This window comes from Cebus imitator, unplaced genomic scaffold (assembly GCF_001604975.1).
Source record: "Cebus imitator isolate Cc_AM_T3 unplaced genomic scaffold, Cebus_imitator-1.0 Scaffold182, whole genome shotgun sequence".
NCBI lineage: Eukaryota > Metazoa > Chordata > Mammalia > Primates > Cebidae > Cebus > Cebus imitator.
In genome coordinates this window covers 3,587,376-3,612,522 of record NW_016107497.1, presented here as the reverse complement: position 1 = coordinate 3,612,522, position 25,147 = coordinate 3,587,376, and the positions used below count along the sequence as shown (strand labels likewise).

The window sequence follows — 25,147 nt, the reverse complement described above, 5'->3', positions numbered from 1 at the left end:
AAAAAAAAAAAAGGGACATTTAGCAGGAAAATATTTTTGGATAATTAAATAAAGAAAAGCAGAAATTTAGAATTCAATGAAAGGGCTGAAATGGAAAGGAAAATCTGGGAAAAAATAATTTAAAAGATAAAAACATGAAAGATTAGAAAGAAGAGTTATAGTAAATTTAGCATCCAGGGGTTTCTAGCCTCCAGTTAGTAGGAATGTCCAGAAGAAAAAATAGAAAATATCAAGGAGAGAAATTTATGTAAGAAATCATAAAAGTTGCTGGAATTGAAAATAGGAATTTTCTAACAGTAAAGATCTGGGGTAGAGGTAGAGGCACTGCACAGTTGAACTAAGGTACATTATTATAAAACTGCAGCATGCCAGAAATGAAGAGAATATTTTAAAGTATACCAGTGATGAAAGAAACAGGTCACACAGAAGTTATCAGGATTATATCCACTTCCCATGGAAGAGGAAAGAAAAAAAAAGATTTAAAAAAAAAGTTATCGGGATTCAGAATGATGTTAAACTTCTCAACACTGAAAGTGGAAGCCAGAAGACAATGGAGCAATGCCTTCAGAATTTAATGGAAAACAAAATCTTCAAAGAATTTCATATCCAGCCAAACCATCAAACAAGTACAATGGCAGCATAAAAGTATTTTCAAACATGCAAGGTCTCATAGAGTTTACATCAGACAAAACCTTTCTCAAGAACTGCTACAGGATGTCTTATAAGAAAACACAAGAGTAAGTCAAAGATCTACCCCAAGAGAAATGCAAATTGATGTCCCAGTATGGTAGCTGTGCAGAGCAGTAATTAGTCTAGATGGAAGCAGTAATACAAAGGGTTCTAGGATACCAGCTCCAGGAAAAATAAATGGAACTGGGAGATTACCAGTAAGTATGACTGTAATTAAGGTGGTTTTTACAATTATGTCAGAGAATTTGACCATGACTTTGTGACAGATATGGAGAAAACAAAGCAAACAAAAACATGAGGTGATTCACTTCACTTTTGCAAAATAAAAATGAGTCATAAGAATGGAAATGTAATCCAGCAGAAAACCATAAAAAAACTTTATAATATAAATGCTAGAGATTGACTTTAACCAAAAATTGAAATATAGCTGGAGAGAAGAAAACGTGTATATAGTTGAGGAGGAGCGTGTCTAGTATAGGAGAACTTCATTTTCTTCATTTCCCATAGTAGAAACTAAAACTAGCTTTAGTGGAAATACAGAAGTAAATATCAAAAGACACAAGCTACAAAAAGTTGAAAGCAGTTGTGTCTAAGGGGCTGGAATAGGGATGGGAAGAAGTCTATCAGGAAACTGCTGGGTTTTATTGATGCGGCTGCTGCTTTTACTTTTATAATCATGTAGTATTATTTGACTTTTAAAATTATACACATGAATTACTTTGACAAAAATTAGATTAAAATAAACTATGTTGGATTATTGGCATAGGAAGAATCAATATGTTGTTATATAAATCAGCCAGATTAACAAATAGAATTTATAAAATCTATGTGTATGTAATATTATGTGTATACTTGGGTATGGCTGTATATGTGTATAAAAAGAAAAAAAAACGTAATACACCAAAGTGTTCACACAGCTTACCCTGTGGAAATATAACTTTCATTTCTTTAAATAAATCTTTCCGTATTATCAGAATGTTCCATCAGAAGTATATAATATTGTGCATATTATTCTAGAAAATGGTGGGAGTTATTTTCATTTTAGTAAAAAGAAAACACCTTGAGAAGTATTTCTATTACATATATTAGAAAAATAAGATGCCATGTTTGAATAGCATATGAATTTATTATTTTTATTATATGTTTTCTACTCATTTGTTAAACCCACAGCTTGTCAAACAACTTCATCTGTACTGCTTGAATACATTTATCCAGTCCCGGGCACTGAGTGTTGAATTTCCAGAAATGATGTCTGAAGTTATTGCTGCGCAGTTACCCAAGATCTTGGCAGGGATGGTGAAACCCCTTCTCTTTCATAAAAAATGAATGTCAGCTTTATCTTTTAAAGAATTAAATTTTGTGGTATATCTTTTTGTTTTGGTCAGGATTATGAGGTCTTGAGTTTTATAATGTTATTCTGAAAGCCTTACATTTATAACATATCATAGTGTGTAAATTTAAGAGAAAAATTGTGGGGTTCTAATTGTTTTCCTTTATAAAGTATAATTAGAATGTTGTAACTGTTTTGTGTACCCATATTTTCTTGAAGAATTTACAAGACTGAAAAAGTACTAAAACTGATTGTTAAAGTAAACTATATCTTATCCATATTATTTCATACCATGCAGGTGAGGATTTTTAACTTTTGCATCTAACAAGTCATCTGCTTAAGAGAAAAAAATCTAACCTGTAATAAGACAAAGCTATTATATAAGTTATTTCTAGGTAACTCCCTTTGTCTCAATTATATTTCCAAAAAAATGAACCTTTAAAATGGTATGCAGAATTTTGTCTACATATTTGTGTGAGGAGGAAATTTCATAACCTTCATCAGATTTTCAAAAGTATTTTTAATGCAAAAAACAAAAAAAAGAGAAAGAGTTGAAAACAGCTAAAACAGATTGATGTTCTTCAAACTAGGACAAACAACTCATATGTTAAGACAGTTTTCCAGATTGGAAACACAAATCTCTTAGGAAGTTAATAAGTAGATTTATATTATTATGCAAATAGTATTGTGGGTTTTGTAAGTTTTTAAAATAAACTTTTTTGGGGAGGGAATTGTCCTCTAATGAGGTATTACCAGTGGAAATAAGAAGTCAGAAGATATTATGGCCTAACTGTACTTCTTACCACCTGTTGCATGTTGAAACTTAATCACCCTTACTGATTCTCAATTCTCTCACCTTTGAATGTAGTCAAGTATCTTTCCTGCCAATTGCTCCTTTTGGTCAGAGCTTATTAACATCTTTTCCAATCTAAGGAAGGAAGAAAGGGAGAGAAGAAAGAGGGAGGTATCAATTCATATACCTTTCTCCTCTTTATCATGAATTCATCTTATGTTTCAGCCATGCAAATCTTTTTGCCATCAAATTTCTGCAGAATTTTCCCCCGTTTACACTAATTCCATGCATGTTTCAACCTTCAATACTCAGCCACATATTATTTCTCTAAAATCTTCCGAGTCTTCCAAGCAGTGATTTGCCTTTTCCTAGACTTAACCTGCCATCTTGTGTACATTTGAGTTACAGTATCATGTTGTTTTACAATTCTGACTCGAATCTGGGAGCCACACAAAGTGGACAATAGTGTTTGTTGACTGACAGTTGAATGACATGTTCTCTCTGTCCTGCTATTACCATAGATTTTGATCATTCTTTGGTTACATCTCTGCATATTTCTGTGTGCATGACTTTATCCCTTTCTCCTCCCATGCTTTCTTATCTCAATAAATTATCTTCATCACTTTTAAATTTTCCACCTTTGCTTCCTACTTTGTAAGATATCTCACTTTACTGACTATAACATAGAAGAATAGAAGTGTATTTTATGTGTCTTAAGGACAATACTTTAGATTCCTTGTTCTAAGTTTTTAAACTGAATGAATAGAATATTATTTTTCTCCCTAAGAAAAATTCCACAAAAAATTATTTCTTATGTTTATGTAGCCTTAAATTGTTTGGCACTGTAAACCTCAGTATAAACTTTCTTCATTTCTAATTTCATTCAACAGATATTGATTGAGTACCTGCTATTAGCACAAGAAAAATGTGCTAATAAGCCTTATGAGAATTTGGAGCTGAAGAAAGACTATATAACTCAGGAAAGTTACAGTCCAGTAGTTGGTATAAATTACAGTGCCTGATAAGTAGGCATTTTAATATTTGTTGAGGGTATGAATTTTCCCATACCCTCAACAAATACTAGATAGGTGCAAAACATTATTTACATATAATTTTACTGATACACGTGTAGAACAAAGGTACTAACTTTAAAGTAAATATTAAATTACACCTTTATTTAGGCATGTCAGTAATTCATTTGCATTAAATCTATATGTACATTTATTGAAAAAGCTTTCAATATATTTTTCCCCACAAATATCATTCCCAGAAAAGTATTTTTAACATCTCCCAAATATAATGGTTACAGGAAATCTACCTCTGTGAGAGTGACACCTCTCAAAATGGACTGTGTGACATAAGAAAATGAATGTAGGTCTGTCAAAAAAAAAAACCCAATAAACAAAAACAATATTGTTAGCCCTTTATGCTTAAGAAATGGACTCAGGGAATAGTTAATGTTGTGATCACTATCTGATTCTTGCTATTTTGAATTAAACCAATATTTTGATGATACAAATCATTTTCCATCAGCATAGATTTAATTTCCATAATAGCTTTAAAATTTTATAATTCACTAAACTATGAGGGAATAGATTGTGGTGGCCACAGGTTTGGCTTTTGTTAAGAATGTTTGATATTTTCGATGTCGATCTCTGTCTGAAATGTAGATGTCTAAACACTAGGATTTAATATTTAAAGCTAAGCTTAAAAAATAAAACAAAAAACCTTTTTAAAAAGAATAGTGCTTCACCAGTTAGAAAATATCTAATTTCTAAATGTTTTTCTCTACAAAGTCCTATCTACTAATGTCTCCATTACTACTTAGTCATCATAACCATTATCTTCATTTCACAGGCCATGTTCTTTCTGGTAGCTCTTAAGCGAAACCAAATCTTAAGAAGACAGGTCACATATCAGGAAAAACTTGCAGGTTACTGAAATAGATTCTTGAGTTAATGAAAATATTTTTCTTAAAAAGGTTTGAAAAGCCATTTGAGTCTTAAGCATTATGCCTCCATTATCAGTAGTTATGTGACAGTTTTTGTGTGTGTGTTTAATGTTTAAAGACATGTCACTTTTTAATAAGCCAATGCTGTACTATTTTTTCATATTTAACATTAAGATAATTTGTTGCTCTACAGATGATATGGAAATATGATTAACAATATGGATTTTACCAAAACTATGCCTCGTAAGTAGCCATGGCAGATCAACCTGTACCTCCTAAATTATCCACAGCTGGTCATGAGTTTGATGATGGGCACCGTGGAGAGAGCTGATGTAGGACTATGACCCCCTTCCCCGCCACTTACTAGCTAGATGAGATTAAGCAAGTCATTTAACCTCTCTGATTAAACCTGCCTTTGCCCAATGCTTTGTAATGAATAGAAATGGATACCAAAAAATTTATACTGGTGTTCAGAAATAGTAGTTGCTATTATTTTGTTTTCATTAAGCCATAGTTCTGACTATAATCTTATCGAACTAACAAGCTATATTCTATAGTGAAGCCAGGATTCTAGAAAGTCTCATTGCTTTATTTGTGTCACTATGTGCTATGATATATTTGACTAAATTCATTTGAAATTAGGGCTGGAAGTATTCAAGTAATTTCTGCTGAAAAAATACAGTGTTTTGAGTTTAGGGCCTGTTTTATCAAAGATCTAAAGGGGTGCTTTTTAATTATGAATATTTAAAAATAATGACCCTGATTTTAAGATTTTTAAGTGTCTTTTTATAATAGAGAGACTGACTAGAACACAGCCCCTCCAAAAACCCATGCATGCTCAAATTATTTTTACTATGGCGAGCAATTCCACAAAAGGGAACAGTGGGCCCAGAAATCACAATGAAGTCATCAACCCAAAAAACAACATTCCTATTCCTAAGAAGGTTATGATATAAAATGCCCACAAGAAATCTGTTATGTCTGCTTTAATCTGTCTTGTATTCCTTTGGTAGGATGGCAATTACATTTTTAGTTTTTGCTGTGAATACCTGAGCAATTTCTCTCATCCATACTTATCCTTCACACATCAGAAGTCAGGATAGGATATGAATCCTTTTAAATATTTTTACAACTTCAGAGCCTTGTGCAGAAGAATCACTCAAAACTCTTAAAAATATGTATTTTTTTCAAATTTAAAGATACTCTATTTTTGTATTCAGTAACTCAACAACTGTGGTCCCCACTAATAAAGTGAAGTGGACCAGAAGACAACTCAAGTAATGGCATAACTTTCTTTTTCCCAAAGTAGGCCTGTTCATTAGCCACTGGATGTGGGAAATTTCTATATCTCTTACAATTTTACAGGAAATATATAGCCAGATAGTCTAGCAAAAGTTTGCCAAGTCCTAAATTGCTTATCCTTACTACAGTAAGTCATGAAATGATTTTCATGAAAAGAATATCACCTAGGTTTTGTAGTTTTGGGTATTTTTGCTTATGGTGAAGTGAGAAGAACAATATCTGTTTCTCCCTAGCATCTGCTGACTATGTAATGTACCATTACTCCACACTCTCTCGTCCTTATCAAATCCAAAATTGAACAAAAAGCAGTAAAAAAAACTGACTACTCACCCATATTATGATATAATCCAAACCAGATTGGTCAACATCCATAAGATGAATCCAAGCTGAACTGGGTCTAGATTATTGAATTCAGGTTGGATCACATCCCTATGTATTAATAAACTCAGGAAAAAAGTTCTTACAGACTACCTGCAGCTAATAGAACGTACACTTTTAAAGTTAGGCCTGAATCAATGTGGCCTTAAAAACTAAAAAGCAGCAACATAGTTTTTAAATAATTTGTCCACCCTGACACTGGAGAAAATTAAAGAATTTGGGGGTGTTGGTAGTACGTAAAACATAACAGCTGTTCATGGTAGAAATGATTTAATACATACATTCTCTGAGTATCCTATAACCAAAGCAAAGAAAAACACTAGGGGGGCTTGTTCTCCTCCTTGAAGCTGACCAAATTCCAAGGCAGAGCTCAGGTCACATGCCCAGGGGCTGCGCCCAAGCTTGTCCACATCCTTATGCAGATGTGAAGTCTGGAAGCCTGCTGCAGGACTGCTGGCTTAGTCCCAGAATGTCAGCCTCGTTTTCAATTTACTGGCTCTTGTTACTTTATGTCATGCTGACCTTATTGTTAAACACAGGTTTGTTTGCTTTTTTCCTCACTCACGGAGACATGGGAGAGGCACTATTTTTAATCTGGTTGAAAGCTTTAACTGATAAAGCATTTTTAGAGAAATGTGAATCCGGCAGCTAAGAAAGCATATTCTGTCCATTAAAGAAAATGTACAGATTGTTAACTCTGCAGTGTGGCATTAGTGTCCTGGTCAATATTTAGATAGGTATGAGTAAAATATTTAAATGGTATCGTAAATAGTTTTCGGGATATACGCTATAGCTTATTTTTATTATCTTTTGAAATTGCTCTTAATACATCAAATACTGATGTATTCATCAGAAATAAATTATTCTAAATGAAGCTCAGTTAAATGTTTTTGTCTTGTCAGTTATATGTTAAGCTTCTGATCTCTGTCTACGATGTTTACTGATCTGAGTTTTTACTGTTATGAATTATTTTAGACAGCAAGCATTTTGCCACTGAAAATACCTTTTATTTCACCTCCCCCAGGAGAGTTTCTACCTTGAAGTATCTATCCACCAAACTGTACTTCTATTAAGAAATATTTTGTTTTCTTAATGTTTTGTTATTCAAAGACATATCCATGAAAGCTGCTGAGCAGCATGAATAACAATTATATCCACACAGATTTGATGCATCTTGTATAGCCTTAACTTGATAGTATAAAATTTCATTGCTTTTTAAATAATAGCTAAATAGTCAATGGACTCCTTTCATAGCTTTCCTAAACTAGATTAAGATCCAGAAGTTTAGGATCATAATATATTCCATACAATTATCTTTTTCTAAGGGCTTTAAAATCCATGAGAACAACCAAAAAAGAGGTATATGGACAGTTAATACAAACATACTGTATTCTTGTTGAAACAGCGATGTGGCTCTACTTCTTCTCCATCAGGTAGAAATACCATCCAGAATTTACCTAAACTAGTAAGCCCTGTATTTGTTATAATTAGGGACAGGAAGAGATTTTCACATGGCAGACTTTAGAATTCTTCACATTAGCCAATAAAGTATCTCCTTTTGATCTTAGTATTTTGTGTATTTTAACTTTTCTGAGATATGCATGTTTATAAGAAAAACCACAAAGGTTTTTCTTAAAACCTTTTTACTGAAATTTGAAAGAAACAAAAGAAAATATCAAAGTTCTTTGTATTTTCGAAGAATTAAATATGATTTACAAAAGTTACATGGAGAGCTCTGTAAAACATTAACTTGAATGTTTTTTGTTGGAAAGTCTTACTTGAGGCATCATTTTATTCCTCAGCAACTAGCTGTGAAGCCTTTATTGTGTTATAGGCCAGTTACTCTGCCAGAGTGCGGAATAACCAGTGTTCCTGTCTTCTCCAAGCTTAGAGTTGGATGGGGAATAAAGACAGGTAAATAGATACCTAGAATATTGATGGTGAGTGCTATGGTGGAGGAAGTATGGTGAACTATTGGATCACCTAAGAGGAGCATCTAGCTTGAATTTAGGGGTTAGCAGAGGCATCCTGAAAATAGTCAAGCCTAAGCCGTGATCTACAAGCAGTTAGGAATTAGCAGAACATGCAGGGTTAGGAGATGTCAAATGCAAGAAGAGAAGAAGAGTATTCCAAGCAGGAGGGATCCCAAAGAGAGAAGAGTATCCCAAACAACGGATGCACAAATCTGATGCGGAGAGAGAATGTGGAGTGGGGATGGATGATGAGATTGAAGGAGAGAGCCAGGTCCAGATCATCAGTGGCCTTGTACACCATGTTAAAGAGTGTAGACTTATTTCTGTTGTAAACAGGAAAGTAGTACAATTCATATGAATATTTTAGAAGACTCCCACTGGAATATGGAGAATAAAGTTGGAGATGATTAATCCTGGTAGCAGGGAGAACATTTTTGAGGAAGTTGCACTAGTGGTGAAAAATGATGGTCATAAACATGAAGAGTTGTAGGTGATCATGACCTCCTCTCTCATTTTCCAGAAGGTTTTTGGGAGATACACTATAGGAGCATTGACAGAACTGATGAAAGGAGAAATACACCATATAAATTGTCAAACGCAATGCCAGGCATTTAATTATTTTGCCTATGCTTAGAAATTACAAATTTTTTATCAAGAAAGAAAATAAAAACTATGAAACTTAGTTTTACCTAGTCCCAGAATTCCATCTATCCAAACAACCTCTACCACTCCACTATATCCCTACCTTTGCATGTCTGTCCAACCTCAAAGTCCAGGTCTATACACACAGGTAAGACTAGAGCAGCCTGACGTTCAGAAAATGAGAAAGAAAGGGGAACTGAGTTGTGCTGAACTCATACAAAATAAACACATTCTTTGTGTACATGCGTGGAACCTCAAGAGGAGAGTAATTCACCCAACTCATAAGTAAATTTGATGGTATGAATCCATGGCTGTGCTCGGCTTTAAAAAGTCTTATCTGAGATTCCTTCTATGGAACAAAGTTCCATTAAAGCCCATTTAAAAGCCTAAATTAAAAAAAAAAATTCTTGCCGCACTGTATACAAATCATCAGCTACTGCTATCAAGCAATCAGATGCCATTATCAAATGGAATTACAAAATAGTATACTCCCAAAAAATAGCTAAATTCTTTGTGGAGTGTTGTGACTTCATGAGCCCTCCACAGCATTGGGAGCTGATGAGGGAGCACTGGTGAGCAGTAGGTCGAAGAGAAAACCTGGCGCTTAAGAATCTACCCATCTTTTTTTGTCTGTAAGAGCCTTATTTTTGGATTACCTCATTCAATTTCCATCAAGGGCTGGATTTCCTTTTTAGTTCCACTAACCAGACAGCAGCTTGGAAGGAAGAAGCTTTCTATGCACACATGGTAGCTATGGGATGGGGGTTTCTTTCTCTGTGTCCTCACTGGCCATATGCAGGTCTCTTGTTAGTTACGCCTGGTCACAGAAGCCATTGCTGTCATCTCATACTTAAGTCTTAATTGTGAATTTATTCTATCCACTTCAGCACTGCAGAGTGCTGGGACTTTGCTAACTTCCATTCCTTGCTGGCTTAGCAGATTACTCATTCCTCTCAGGCCCCGCTGTTTTCTCATCTGGCTCTTTTTCCCATCTGGCTTCTGCTGTGGAGCCACCTTGCCCCTTCAGAAGAGCCATGCCTTACCACTGCCTGCTAAGCCTCCACTTAGCTACCACCATGCTAAACTTAAACTTCTCTAAGATGTTGCAGACTTCACAGGCAAGCATAAAAGTCTTGATTTTCCTGGACTCCCTTAACTTGTCTGGATATTCTGTTGTTCATCTCACCTCCTTCAAGTTTCAGTCTCAAAATACAGGCATTTGACCTCTTTGCCCTACCTATTCCTTATTCTGAATCATGAGAGCCTCTCACTTCCTCTTGCTGTGTGCTGGAAACTTCTGTCAGGTCTTAGAATGAGTTCTCATCTAATCCTAGTAGCTTCTCAATGCTTAAGTCCACCTTTTCAGGACACCTTTGAAATTTAGACCACTTTTTTCTCGTAAGAAAGCCCTAATTTCCAGACTTGCCTTTCTATGGATTTCAAACACCAGTTGAGGAAGTCAGAAGCTTAATGCTGACTTTCTTTGAACATTTCTGCTATAACAATTCTAATTCTCCTTAGAGCAATATGCCTGCCTCCAACTGACGAGGAGAAAGGTCAGATGCCAAATAGAAAACCACAAAGATTAATTATTTTAATAAGCACATAGTTTGAAAGTGCTTTGGGAATTCATATGAGGTTTTCTGTCAAGGGGGTGAGACTCTTCAACCGTCCATGTGTGCCTGACAGTTCTCCTGGCACTGGCTGGTAACAGATACAAAACTGTAAAAATTAGGTGATCATGGATTTTAATGATATTATCACATACTTACCTTCTACGTAATGTTTTATACTCCCCCTAAAATACGTTGACTGTTTTGCATTTAGTAGATATTCACATTTTTTTGTGTTGAAGTTGATGAAATCTTCAATGTTATCCACCCCTTGCTTGTTAGCAAAACTAGTGTTAATATGTGGCAAGAGATGCAGGGAACCTTTCTCATGACTCACGCCCTATTTAGCTCTTATTGCTACTACCCTATTTTGAGTAAATAGTAGGTCACTAAGTACACTGTCCAGAGTTACACTTTTAAAGATATTTAGCCCCATATACTTCTTGAGTACTGAAGTCATACACTCTGCTCCTCATTTCTGAGTGGGAAAGACAACATTTGGGAGTACATTGAAAATTGATTTGAAGGTTTTTGCCAAGAAGGTGAAACTGTCCTTTCAACTGTGTATGCCTGGGGCTGGCTCCCTGGCAGTGATGGGGTGACAATGCAAAGCTGTAAGAGCTAAGCGCTAGTGGGCACCTAACAACATTATCATATACTTATTTCCAAGCTAATATGCAAAATACCATCTCTTTTTAAACTGAGGGTTGATTTCAGAGAAAATATTTTGTGGTTCACTTAAGCAGTCTGCTCAGCTTGACAAGTGTTTTATGTTAAACTGGCTGGTGGTTTGAAATGAATCATTTTTACCTAATGTTTTCTTTAAAAATATTGTGAATTTAACTGCAATTCTTATTGTTATTCTGTGTGATAATAAAGAATAAACTAATTTCTATATCTCTTTATTAATGAATTATAGCATCTAATACCTCAGTACAATTACACACAAGACACATATCAATCATCAGTACATTCTTTACCATTTTGCATTTATAACCAACATTTCAGTTTGTATAATACTGTATGTGGCATAAGATGAGATATTGATATGGAAGATTTGGCATTATAGAGGCAATATCCTTGACTGTGTATGCATTTTAGCAAAGCAAAGAGTGATTCTTGCGCAATTAAGTTGAAACGAACTACACAGTGTTTTAATCAAAAAGACAAAATATAATCAACTGATATCTAGTAAGATTCAATAACATACTGTTTTGGTTATTCACTTTGATTAAACAGTTTGATATTATAGAAACATGAATTTTCATATGAAATCTAATGCATTTGATGTTAAGGTGAAAGATAATCTACTTGTAATTACAAAGTATTTCAGACTATTGTTGTACACTGGTTTCCCTACTAGGAGTATAATTTAGTATAGTCCTAGAAATATACAAATATCCTCCTTTGGTAAATAAAATAAATGCCTATAAATGTATAAGGAACTGCTGCAGGCAAACCCCAAAATGGGGGCTCAGCTTGGGAGGATTTTTGGCTTAATTCAGAAAAGAATTCAAGAGGGAGTTCACAGTGAAAGCAAGCAAGCTCACTGCAGCAACAGCGTCCAGCAAAATGACTACTCCAGAGGCAGAGGAGTGCTTATGGGTTGCTGTCTAGCTATATTTATACTAACTCTTAATTAAATGCTAAATATGAGGTCTGCTATTCACAGATTTTCTGGAAAAGTGGCAAGGAGTTCCTGGAACTATATAAGGTAACTTCTGGGTGTTGCCATGGCATTTGTAAACTGTCATGAGCGCTGGTGGCAGTGTCTCATAGCATGCAGATACATTATAATTTCTAGTCTTAGCTGATTTGGGCCAGTTTCTTAGCTACATCCTGTTTTTGATCAGCAGGGTCATGAAAACAAGGCCTGGTGATTTTTACCTCAGAACCATGTTAGGTCTTGGGGCCACAAGGATAAATAAGTAGAAAAGAATTCTTGCTGTCAATTTGAGTTGATACAATGCCGCATATTATTAATTGTTTGAAATGTCAAAATATTTGTTTCTTATTGAATCAACTAGATTTGGAATAAACTGGAAAACTGCTGGATCATTTGGCCATGAAAATGTTCCTATAACATAAATACTTTTTTATTTATTCCTGGCTCTATGTTTTTAGTTTTTAAACATGCCACCATATTCAGATTTATAAATGTAAATATTATTGAGAAATTTCATATTTACCTATGAAACAACACACTGGTTTTTATAAATACTTGAATTTTATAGTTGGTGGAGTTTTTCTAATCAAAGTTAACTAATGACTAAAGAGAAAATGTGGGAAGTGGCTATGAATGTAAACCCACGAGACTTTTTCCTTGTGTCACTATATGTCACTGTATGGAGTCACCATAACAAACTAAGAGTATAGGTCTCTCTACACTGATCATGAATAAAAATATCTAAAGATCAACTTTTTAAAAGTTATATTTTGGTTAAATGGCAGGAGGTTATATTTACCTGATCAGATGAAGTCTAATCTCGTCTTATAAATAATCGAATCCAAACAAGTAGAATAACTTTATAACATGCAGAGATCTGTGACCAGTTACTTGTGAGCTGTTTGAAATTCATAAAGCTTAAACAACTTAGGTACTCTGTGAAAAAGAAAAGTATTTTTATGTCTGAATTATGTCAGCTACCCACAATTATGCTGCGATGTGAGACGCAGTATATAGCACATAGGGTACATGCCCCGGAGCTGCACCCTCTCAATCTCACTTCGGGCTATACCGCTTGCTAACTATGTGAGCCTGCAACATACTTTCATGCTCTGCCCTGGTTTTCTTATCTGTAAAATGGATATAAAAATAATACCTGTTTCCTAGGTTGTTATGAGGATCAAATCAGTATAAGAAAAATAAACTGAGAGCAGTTTGTGACATAAAAATCACTATTTAGGTGTTTCATCCAATTTAAGTGGCTTTTTCCTTAATAGATAAATGATTAAGGGTACAAAAGATATTAAACTTTTATATAAACTATTCAGTGAAAACCATTTTTAATATTTTAGGTCATCGGAAATTCAGTAGCATAGTAACAATCAAAGTAAATTTTTTCAGCAAAGGAGATCAAGGAGAAACTGTTTCAAGTGAAAAAAATAGGATATAAGTCAAAAAATTATCAGTCTGAATAGCCACAGTTTTTCAGTTTTTGTGCCTGACATAGTTTCTGCATGGGGCAGATTGGACTAACCAAATCTATCTCATGTTTATGGATCTAGCCAAACTGTCTTCCCCAGTAAATAATGTTTTTAATTATATACAAAGAGGAACAAAAAGATTTTTTGAATTTATGAGATATACTGAAGAATAATGAAAAAGCTATTTATAAAATAGTTTAGATTATAAATCTAAAGTTTTATTTTGTTGTCACTAAAGGACTCCAACACTGTTTATATCTCAGAAATTACTGGCCGGGTGTGGTGGTTCTCACCTGTAATCTTAGCACTTTGGGAGGCCAAAGTAGATGGATCACTTGAGGTCAGGAATTCGAGACCAGCCTTGCCAACATGGTGAAACCCTGTCTCTACTAAAAATACAAAAATTAGCCAGTCGTGGTGGCACGCACCTGTAATCCCAGCTACTTGGGATGCTGAGGCTGGAGAATCACTTGAATCCAGGAGGGAAGGTTTCAGTGACCAGAGATCATGCCACTGCACTCCAGCCTGGGTGACAAGAGTGAAACGCCATCTCAAACAAACAAACAAAAATTATTATGGGAAACACAAAGTAAGATCTTTACTTTGAGAAATATTGTTTTGTGTAGTCCTTGTTTTAACACATGATTAACCACTTGGAAATCTAAAATAATTCATTTTTTTTCCAAACAAAGCTAGACTCAGATATGTGAATGAAATATGTTTAAAAACAAAATAAAGGGCCGGGCGCAGTGGCTCACGCCTGTAATCCCAGCACTTTGGGAGGCCGAAGTGGGTGGATCCCAAGGTCAAGAGATCGAGACCATCCTGGTCAACATGGTGAAACCCCGTCTCTACTAAAAAATACAAAAAATCAGCTGGGCGTGGTGGCGTGTGCCTGTAATCCCAGCTACTCAGGAGGCTGAGGCAGGAGAATTGCCTGAACCCAGGAGGCGGAGGCTGCGGTGAGCCAAGATCGCGCCATTGCACTCCAGCCTGGGTAACGAGAGCGAAACTCCATCTCAAAAAAAATAAAAATAAAAAATAAAATCCAATATTAATCATTTTTAACCTCTGTATATCATAATGTAGGTAGTATATTTACTGTTTTGTTTAGTGTGTTTTATTTTTCTTTTTATGGCAGAAAACAGTTGTCATTTATTTTCATTGATATTTTCAAATATTATAACATCTAAAACCAGAATGTATCCTATAATACATGTTTTCATACATTGCTATGTCCCAAGTAGAAGTAATATGCAGTTGTGTAAAAACTTTTCCTTGATACCTCCTGTTAAGATTAGAAGACAGCATAAGCATCATAGTGTCTTATATTCAATTAAATACAGTGGATGTATTCATTCTTCATTAATAGAATTTTATTTCTCCTACTTCTTTTACCTTATGCTAATATCAATTATTAATTATTAGAGACCAACAATCAATATGAAATCAGTATTACTGTTTTTTTTAGCTGTCACTGATTTGAGTACCTACAATACCCTAGGTCTTATATTACAGAACGTTATATTTTCCCTACCCATATAGCAATCAATACAAGCTAAATCTGAGTCACATTGTACAGAAGTGTAAGCAGAGGTTCAGAGTAGTTCACGAAACCTGAAAAACACCAGGTGCGGTGGCTCATGCCCATAATCCCAGTACTTTGGAAGGCCTAGGCGGATGGATCACCTGAGGCCAGGAGTTCAAGACTAGCCTGGCCAACATGATGAAACCCCATATCTACTAAAAATACAAAAATTACCCAGGCTTGGTGATGGGGGCCTGTAATCCCAGCTATTTGGGAGGCTGAGCCACAAGAATTGCTTGAACCTTGAAGCAGAAGCTGCAATGAGTTGAGATCATGCCACTGCACTCTAGCCTGGGCAACAGAGCAAGACTCCATCTCCCCGACAAAATTTTTTTAATTAAATAAATAAACCTGAAAAACATTTTTTGAACGATGTTTTCTTCCAAAAACGAAAGAAGTTTTCATCACAGAAAACTGGAAAGAGGGGAGTCAATGTTTTGGGAAAATAAACTATAAACAGCACTAATTTCCCAACAGCACAGCCTATGCCAAGGAATTCATCAGAGATCAAAAGAAACTCAACTCCTCTCCTACTAAATTTGAGATTAAAGATTGCATTTAGATTGAAGTCCTGGAAATATATTCAGAGATAGAACATTTTCTTGCAAGTAACTGACATGGTCTGTGCAGTTGGGGAAGCTGTCTCTTTAGTGACAGAAGATCGCATTTTGTATTAAAGGGTTGACTGTTAGCTCCCAGATCTATAGAAATTACTATTACAATAGTTCTTTTAAAAAAATACATATACATCTAAAAATATGTATCTTAAAATTTTACTCAGTGGTATTAGGAAATGCTATAAAAATTGTGATGAATATACCATTCTTGAAAATCAAAAGTTCCCCTGATTTAACATTTAACACTGAATCATTTGGAAAGGGATGTTTTAATTTTTTTTAAACACTTCTTTAAATTTTTGTTAATACTTTAAGTTCTGGGGTACATGTGCAGAATGTGCAGGTTTGTTACATAGGTATACATGTGCCATAGTGGTTTGCTGCACCCATCAACCTGTCATCTACATTACATATTTCTCCTAATGCTATCCCTTCCCTAACCCCCTACCCCCTGGAATGTGTTTTAATAGTTGGAACTCTCAGAATAAAATATTATTCTCAGTATTTTTATTATATTTATTAAATAGGTCTGAATAATTGATGACAATATCCTATTTCAAAGCTTCCTTATCTGAATGTTTTAATCTTTATGCAGAAGGTTAAGTAGCTATATAATCCTTATATAAATGTAAGACAGATTTAGACGCTAAGCATTTCTGTTAAAAACATTTAAAGTTGGGCCACATTTTAGACAAAGAGAAAACATGCAAAATTTATCACATTTAAATTTTGAAGTTATATCACACACACACACACACACACACACACACACACACACACACATCATTTAAATTTTACAGTCCTTAATTTGTTAAAGACCATTTTAGCAGAATTGTATGGTAGAACTGTTTCTTTTAAATAAGATTTAAATTACACCAACCTGGATGATACAGCAGAAATAAATATTTTTACTTGTTATGTTTATTTTGATTTTCACTAATCTATACACATTTCCTAATGATCACAATGATTATAAGATGCAGTGTTCTTACTGAAACAATACTAAGTAATGAACAAGTAATCAAAGGAAAGAATAATTTTAACATGGATAAATGTCAAGAAATAGGTTTTTGAAAAATTTTAAGATTCACAAACCATTATTATGAACTTATTCAAGTTCTTAAAGGATACGTTATTCAAAATTAGGCATAATAAGAAACATATGATCTAACTCCTCACTGAACTTGAGAAAATACAGAATAACTAAGGTAAAAGTCTATAGATTACTCAACAAAATTCAAATTGAGGGGGGAAACTGCTATGCGATATTTATATTCATTTAACCAAAAAATATTTACATATAGCTTGGACAGATTTTCAAGTTTTAGTACAAGTGTTTGTTCTGTTGATTTAAGAAAGGATAATTATCATTAAGAATTTCTTTAAAGAAATAGAAAACAGTAAAAACCTGGTTGATAATAGGTTAAAGTATACAGGTAAAAATAGTGAAACAGAACATACATATCTGTGAACCTAAGCAGAGATGGCCTATGTGCCAATTTCAGATACTTGTTAACAACACCCAAATAAATATTTGCAGTAAAATGTACAGCAGAACTTCACCCAGAGTTTTAAAAGATAGGCTTGTCACTATTTTGAAAAGTAATTCCTTGTAATCTATCTTTAATTCTCTGAGCCGCTGCATCTTCATCTAACAAGCAGAGATAAATATTTTAATAAAGAGCTTTGCATTTAAATGAGATCGTGCCTATAAAATTTCTTCACAGACAAAATTTTATACAAATATGATTTTTAGTAAGAAATAGGTAAATATATGGCTAAATATCCTTAATAACTACAACATAACATTCTAGATCATAGGTAGATGAAATTAATGAGTTTATAAATCAATAAATCTTGGGTCACCAAATATATGATTTTTTTTATAACTGTACACAAACTAAGGTTACCAATATAGATACTTATTAGTTGAAAAGCCCAACAAACCTATATTCAAAAAAAAATTAGAATGCTGACCTGGCAAAGAAGTCAGAACACATGGGAGGAGGCAGTTTGTGTGAGAGTGCATCTGGAGAATGGCATTCTAGGACCACATGGACCTTCAACCTGTGTAGCTGAACAGGTGGCTGTCAATGTAAACCCATGCCCCGCAGAGGGAGATAGATGAAGAGCTGCTTCTTAGAAAACATGTCAAAAAGGCCGGGCATGGTGACTGACACCTGTAATCCCAGCACTGGGAGGTTGAAGCAAGCAGATTACCTGAGGTTAGGAGTTCAAGACCTATGTGGCCAACGTGGTGAAACCCCGTCTCTACTAAAAATACAAAAATTAGCTGGGCATGGTTGCATGTACCTGTAATCCCAGCTACTCAGGAGGCTGAGGCAGGGGAATTGCTTGAACCAGTGAGGTGGAGGTTGCAGCAAGCTGAGTTCGCGCCACTGCACCCCAGCCTGCACTCCAGCCTGGGCGACAGAACGAGACTCCATCTCAAAAAAAANAAAAAAAAAAAGTCAAAAAATGATTGTTTGCACATACTCTGAATTTTTACATTTTCCAAACTTCAAATAGAGAATGATATTCATCCCTATTATTTAAGAGATCTTCAGTTTTAAACAAATTTTGTGAAGAGAAAAACTTTTTATATTCAAAGTTAATGCAAACTTTAAAAAAAAATCTGTATTGGTAGCTCAGTTAATAGAATACTTTCTGAACAGTAAATAAGCATATGTCATGAGGAAACTGACTTAAGTTGAGGTGACCCAGGGACAGGAAGGGGTTATTGTTTGTTCCCAAATTATCTGAATTGGCTATCTAAACTGGGCTGAATTCACTTTACTACGTAACTAAAAAATGTGTTTCTTTCAAGAACTCAGAAAATGCTGAACTTACATTCCAAGGCTATTCACACTTCACATCACTTTTATATATTTAAAAACTTTTTTCATAGAACTAAATTACATATATCCTGTGGAGCTAATTTTTTTAACAAGTTGTTATCCCAAGTTATTTCTACTTAAGTAGGACTTACAGTGAAATTATTCAGTGATAATAAATGGACGTTCTTAACTCTGAGTGTGTATATGCATGAGTGAAAGCAATCTAGAGAAAGATAAAGCCAGGTCGCTTTTACCAAACACAGCAAACATTACCTTCCATGAAGGCTAAAATATAGGGAAAAGAGTTTGGAAGCTTGAAATGAAAAAACTTGTGTTCAAAGCTGTGTTCTGACACTTCCTACTGAGTTGGCATGAGCTACCTATAACCTTTCTGAACCTCATTTTAACCATCTGAAAAAGGGGGGCATATAACATACCTATAATCTCAAAATTCAACATTTTTGGAAATTATAGTATTATTTACTTCATTTTGATTATTTAACTATGCCTTATTCTTATATTGAAACCTGGGCAATAGTTTACCAGATTTTTATTTAATTTTGTTTTATAAATTCTTGGCAATTACTGTATTTGTTTAACTTTATGCCATTTGAACCTGAATGTTTCCATTGAATTACTGGAAAATGCAAGAAACAAACAGTTCTTTTCTATTTTCTACACATCTATCAATAATCTGAAGAAATTTATGGTACTTAATGAAAATTCCCCCAAATAATTTTATCCTAGTTTTATCCATTTAATTATGGAATTGATAATTATAGTATATAACACTAATAAATCTTAAAATATTGAGTTTAATTTGTAATACTTTCAAATCTAAAGCAGTTTTCCCTGAACCAAAATTTTTCATTTTTCCTATATTCTATTATTGCCAAAATTTAACTACATTTTGAAAAGCAATTTTTGTTTGATCTGTAAAAGTAATTTTCCTTTTGTCTTTCTTTTCATTTCCTCTCTATCTACCCCCTTTAATAAAATCTTCGTTCTGAAAAACAAGTCATATTTTCCACTAGGTTTTTCTAAAATTTAATTTGACATTACTGTTCATAATGTTAATTTGCATTTTAATTTTTCTCAGCTATTTTCAGAAAAGCTCATGGTTTAAATGACTTTAATAAGCAAATAGGCCAGGCACAATGGCTCTCATCTATAATCCCAGCACTTTGGGAAGCTGTGAAGGGAGGGCCATTTGGGTCCAGAAGTTGAAGAGAAGCCAGGACAACATAGGGAGACCCCATCTCTATAAAAAAAAAATTAGAAATTATTCAGGTGTGGTGATGCACGCCCGTAGTCCCAGCTCTTCAGGAGGATGAGGTGGGAGGATTAAAGTCGAGGCTACATTGAGCCATGGTCATATCACTGCAGTGCTGGTGACAGAGCAAGGTTCTGCCGCCGCCTCCTCCTTCTCCTCCTCATCATCATAGTAATAACAATGATATTAACAAGCAAATAGCTTCATACCATACGCTGCCAATAAACTAGTCAAACAGAAATATTAAAGTTTATTTTATGGTTAAAGCAGAATAGTAAATTCCTTGTAATGATTTTAACATGTCAATTTTAACAAAGTGCATGATAAATATAAAAATTCATTCTTTAAAAATTGTCTTCAAAATATATATTTCAAATCATTAAGGTCCTCCATATTAATTGGAAAGTTACTATGTTTTGATCTGCTTTTTGAATATTTTTCTATATGGAACTTTTGAATGACATGTGAAGAACATGTACTGCTAAAAGATAAATTCATCTTGTAATACACAGCAATCTTATTATTTAAAACATTAATGTTAAAATGCATTGCTAGTGCTGATATATTTCTACTTATCAAATTCATTATTTTTACCACATCCAAATACCACAATCTAGTATCTAAATTGGTAACTCTTATACCCAGATATGTGTTGCACTTAAAATATCTTATTGCTTATAAATATTCCTTTGCCGGGTTTTTGTTTGTTTGTTTGTTTGTTTTTGTCTCTCAGTATACCGTTTAAGCTTAATTAAAACAAAAATATGGTCAGAGAGACATAGGATGTTAGAGTTGCACCAGCCTCTAAAAATCATCTGGTCTATGGGTTCTTTGTTTGTGGTTCAACAACTGGTGTTGAGGCAGTTTCAGTCCCAACACAGTCTATGCAGAATTTTAGTGTCTGTGTATGTACATATGTTTTCCATTGCTCTCATCACCGTCTCAGAGAGGTCAGCAATGAAACACATGTTATGAAAGAAATTAATTCCACCAAATCATTTTACAAATAGAGAACTTGAGACTCAAGAGAATCTGTGACTCATCCAAGGTCACAGTGAGGTCCAGAAGGGTCCAAGCACAGGAGCGTATGCCTTGTGGAGTTGGGGTGCGCCACACCCCTAGCATGTGGTTGTGTTCAATGATCCAGAAGCTCCCCGAATGCTATCCTTTAGGGTGTGAGTGTGAAAGATGAAGCAAGTTGCTGGTTCATAGGTTAAGAGGAAAAAACAAGTTTTTCTTTGTGAACTGACACCACTGTTAATACTTCACTTCTGACACTAGATGTGTGGAGTTTTTTTCCCACAATTCTCCAATTTTCTGCAGACAACTGGGTGTCCTACAATGCAATTTATTCTAGTACTGCCTGGAGTTAGCACAGACCTCACAGGTTAAGGACCTAGTCCCATAAGACTGCTCCCACTTCAGATGCCAATTCAAAGAGAGTGGGTTCCCAGGTTATCCACAATTTCTAACTGACTTAGTTACAAATCAAAGGTTCCCACAACCCCATTCAGGTTCATTCATTTGTAGAACAGCTCATAGAACTTGGAGAAACACTTGTGTTTACTAGTTTAAGGTGAAGATATGATTAAGGATACAGATGAAGAGGTACCTAAGATGAGGTCCAGAAGGGTAGAAGAGCAGGGGGTTCTGCCCTGTGGAGTTGGGGTGCACCACCCTCCCAGCAGGAGATATGTTCAACAGTCCAGAAGCTTTCTGAACCCCATACATTAGGGATTTTTTTTTTTATGGAGGCTTCATCACATAGACATAATCCAATTATTAACTCCAGCTCCTCTCCCCTTTCCAGAGAATGGAATGTGAATCTCAAAGTTCCAAGTTTCTAATCACAGTTTGATCTTTCTGGTAACCAGCCCACATCTGGGAGCCCACCAAGAGTCACTTCGTTAGAACCAAAAATGATCTTATCACCCAGGAAATTCCGAAGGATTTTGGAGCTCTATGTCTAGAACCAGGTCAAACACCAAATATTAGAACAAAATATGCTCCTAGAACCACTATTAGGAAATCACAAGAGTTTTAGGAGCTTTGCGTTAGGAACTGGAGGAAGAGACATATATACTTCTTATCATTTCACAAGATTGACCTTAGAATGTTATTGATCTGGTACAGCTCCCAACATAAGTGGGTTTTCAGCTAACACCCACTTGTGGCTTCCCCATAATCTGGTCTACATAATGTTAAAAGTGAATTTAATCTCCCATTTCCGTTAGCATTACAGTATTATTACACCATAACTATGATGCAATTAGAATTTATTCATATTTTATCTCTTAAAATATGTATCTATGAAGAAACTAAAATGCATTTCTCATAATTCTGCAGATAAATCAAGTTATTTCAGAGCACAATAAATTTCTGACCATTCTTTTTTATCAATCAGAAGAAATCATAGAAGTTGGCATTTCTGCTCCACTGATCATGGTGTTTGACCTATTCACTAGTAACTGTTGTGTAACCATTTAATTTCTTATTATTTGGAGTTAGAGGTGATATAAAATAAAAAGAATAAAGTTTAATAAAGATTCATCAATTTTATAACATATCTATGTCATTCACTCTTTTGTCATTCACTATTTTGTAAAAAACTCAGTACAAAAAAAATGAATAGAAATATAAAATGAATAGACAAATGATAACAATAAGATACATTCTTCTTTGAAATGCTCCAAAATGTAGTTAGTAGGCTTGGAAGCAGAATAAAACAACTTTGTCTTCTAAAAGTGACCATTATTAAAAAAAAAAAAAATTACCTAAATGTTTGATCCAATAATCATTAAAATAAAAACATATTTAAAAGAACGATCTAAATTGGCTTTAAATGAGAGAGAATGGAATAGGAAATATTTCTTCTGAGTAAACAAGGAACTGAAATAATGACAGAAAGAAATGACCCTCACTGTTCCCTAAAGCAGTATCCAATATATACTGAGCTCTTATTATGTGCCATTCAGGAACTTACAGGATTACCTAAGCAAAAAACTGCAAAACAAAGTTCATTCTCAATTAAATCATGGACTTGTTAGAGATGAAGAATATTACACATATGAGAAGAATTCACGGAAATTTAAGCCATAATATAAATACATCTTCAGTCAAGGGCTCCAATTCTAGTGTTACAGTTCAGAGAAGGGAAAAGGTAGTATAGACCAAAGGAACCCAGCCTGGAGGTGACAGAGGTTTGGGTTGGATAGTTTGACCAAAAATAAAATAGTAAGTAAAAGTTACAGCATGAAACTCTTCATAGTTGTAAACTTTCTTCAGGCAAAGTCTTTGGAGAGCAAGGGCAATAAAAAAGCCAATCAAAAATAGATAAAATTCCTACATGTCTATGAGAAATTTATATTATAGAAACCGCAGTAAACTGGATTGAGGAAAAAAAAAAAAAGAAGGGACACAGACTTTTATTTTAAGTAGGGCAACTACCATGGTTTGGCAATGTCATTAAAAAGATATTAAGTCAGTAATAAAAATGGGAAAGAGTATTGAATAAGATGATCCTGAAACTTGAAAATAATTAAACATGTAATATCATATTAAATATTAAAATGCCACAGTAAATAAATCTTGTCTGCGGAATCTTCACCGAGAAATCATCTAATTCTTTCTCAAAACTCTGTTGCTGTTGTTATGACTTATTTTGATGTGTTTCTTTTTCAAATAAAAACCTCAGCAGCCAAGGAACTCAAAATAAAGTAAAGCAACACACTTCATGAGGGCAGCCTATCCAAATAGAAAGAAAGTGGGGGTTGGCGGTGGGGGTAGGGGGAGGTTTCAGTCTCTTAGCAGGTTATGGTCCTCTATAAGGTCATATTCAACTCACTGCAAGAAACAGGAATTGTAAGAAAATGTTACAAATAAACATCTCAATTATATTAACAAAGATTACAGCTTCTTTTAAAACTCCTCTGTGTTCTCTAGCTCTGAAGGTCAGTGAACATTCCCATGAATCCTTGCATGTTTATACCAAAAGTGCAATGTGAACTTGGGCAAAGGAGGTAACTGGCTTAGCTGGGCTTTTTAGGTTGATACTACAAATACAGTTAAAACCTAGCCAGTTTCACACTATTGAAAAGTATTAAAAGATACATTTGTAAGTGAAATCTTAAGACTCAGAAGTGATTCCAGAGAGAGTTGTGAAAGTGGAGATGTATGTTTTGCTGCGCTAACTGCTCTTAGTATTCTGTCACCCTTCCTTAGGGCATCTTCATGTTTTCAGCGTCCCCATGAACTCAGTTGGCACCAGGCTGCACTAGCCTTCCCCAGCTCAGGCTACCTACTACACACTTGTACCTTTCCACACTCACTCCCTGCAAACACACTCTTAGCGAACTGCCTCATTAGAAAGTAGCTGATTAATCAATATTCCAAGGAGTAAATAGAGTATGCTTCCGACATTTGCTTGTTAAAGGGAAATATGCCTCATTCAAAGTGAATGATGCTATTGTAGTCATCAATAGGTCTCTTAGGGAGAAGTTTTTGGGCAGTGAGGTCTTAAAATTTAGATTAATAGAAACTTTTTTTTAAAGGATTGTATTTTTATAGATGATGGTGACTACAGCTAGAAATTGAGAGCAATGAAAGTTTAATGTCTCTCCAATTACAGCTACGAGAGATGTAAATATTTTCTAATGAAACTCAGTATTCACATATCAATGCCTTTAGATTTACAAATGGGCCCCGATACTACTTCCACATAAATCTACATTATTTCTTAGAGGTCTGTTTGAGATCTGGAGAAATAAATGAAGTAGTAAATGTGTTAGCCAGTCCACAATTCATGTTTATTGTTGGAAGTCTCTAAACATCTTACAAATAACAGTCTTTGGGTGGGAAAGTGCTGGAGACCATTCTTCTGCCCTTTGAGTAAAGAACTGAAAACACAAACCCTTAGTACATTTCAAAGGGAACCTAAGGTGAACCTTTTCTTTACCCTTGAGAGGTTTGTGGTTGTAATGAGTTGCATTTTGAAGAGACCACATGTAGTTCAGA

General features: G+C 34.6%; 1 protein-coding gene across 1 annotated transcript in view; it reads left to right on the top strand.

The window, feature by feature from the left end:
• PGR (progesterone receptor) overlaps positions 1 to 11,569 on the top strand; it is an 81,316-nt gene extending 69,747 nt beyond the window's left edge. Inside the window, exon 8 of the mRNA XM_017545921.2 lies at positions 1,861 to 11,569. Coding sequence (XP_017401410.1) covers positions 1,861 to 2,016 — 156 coding nt within the window. The 3' untranslated portion in view covers positions 2,017 to 11,569. The remainder of the gene's footprint in view (positions 1 to 1,860) is intronic.
• The last annotated feature ends 13,578 nt before the right edge of the window (positions 11,570 to 25,147 follow it).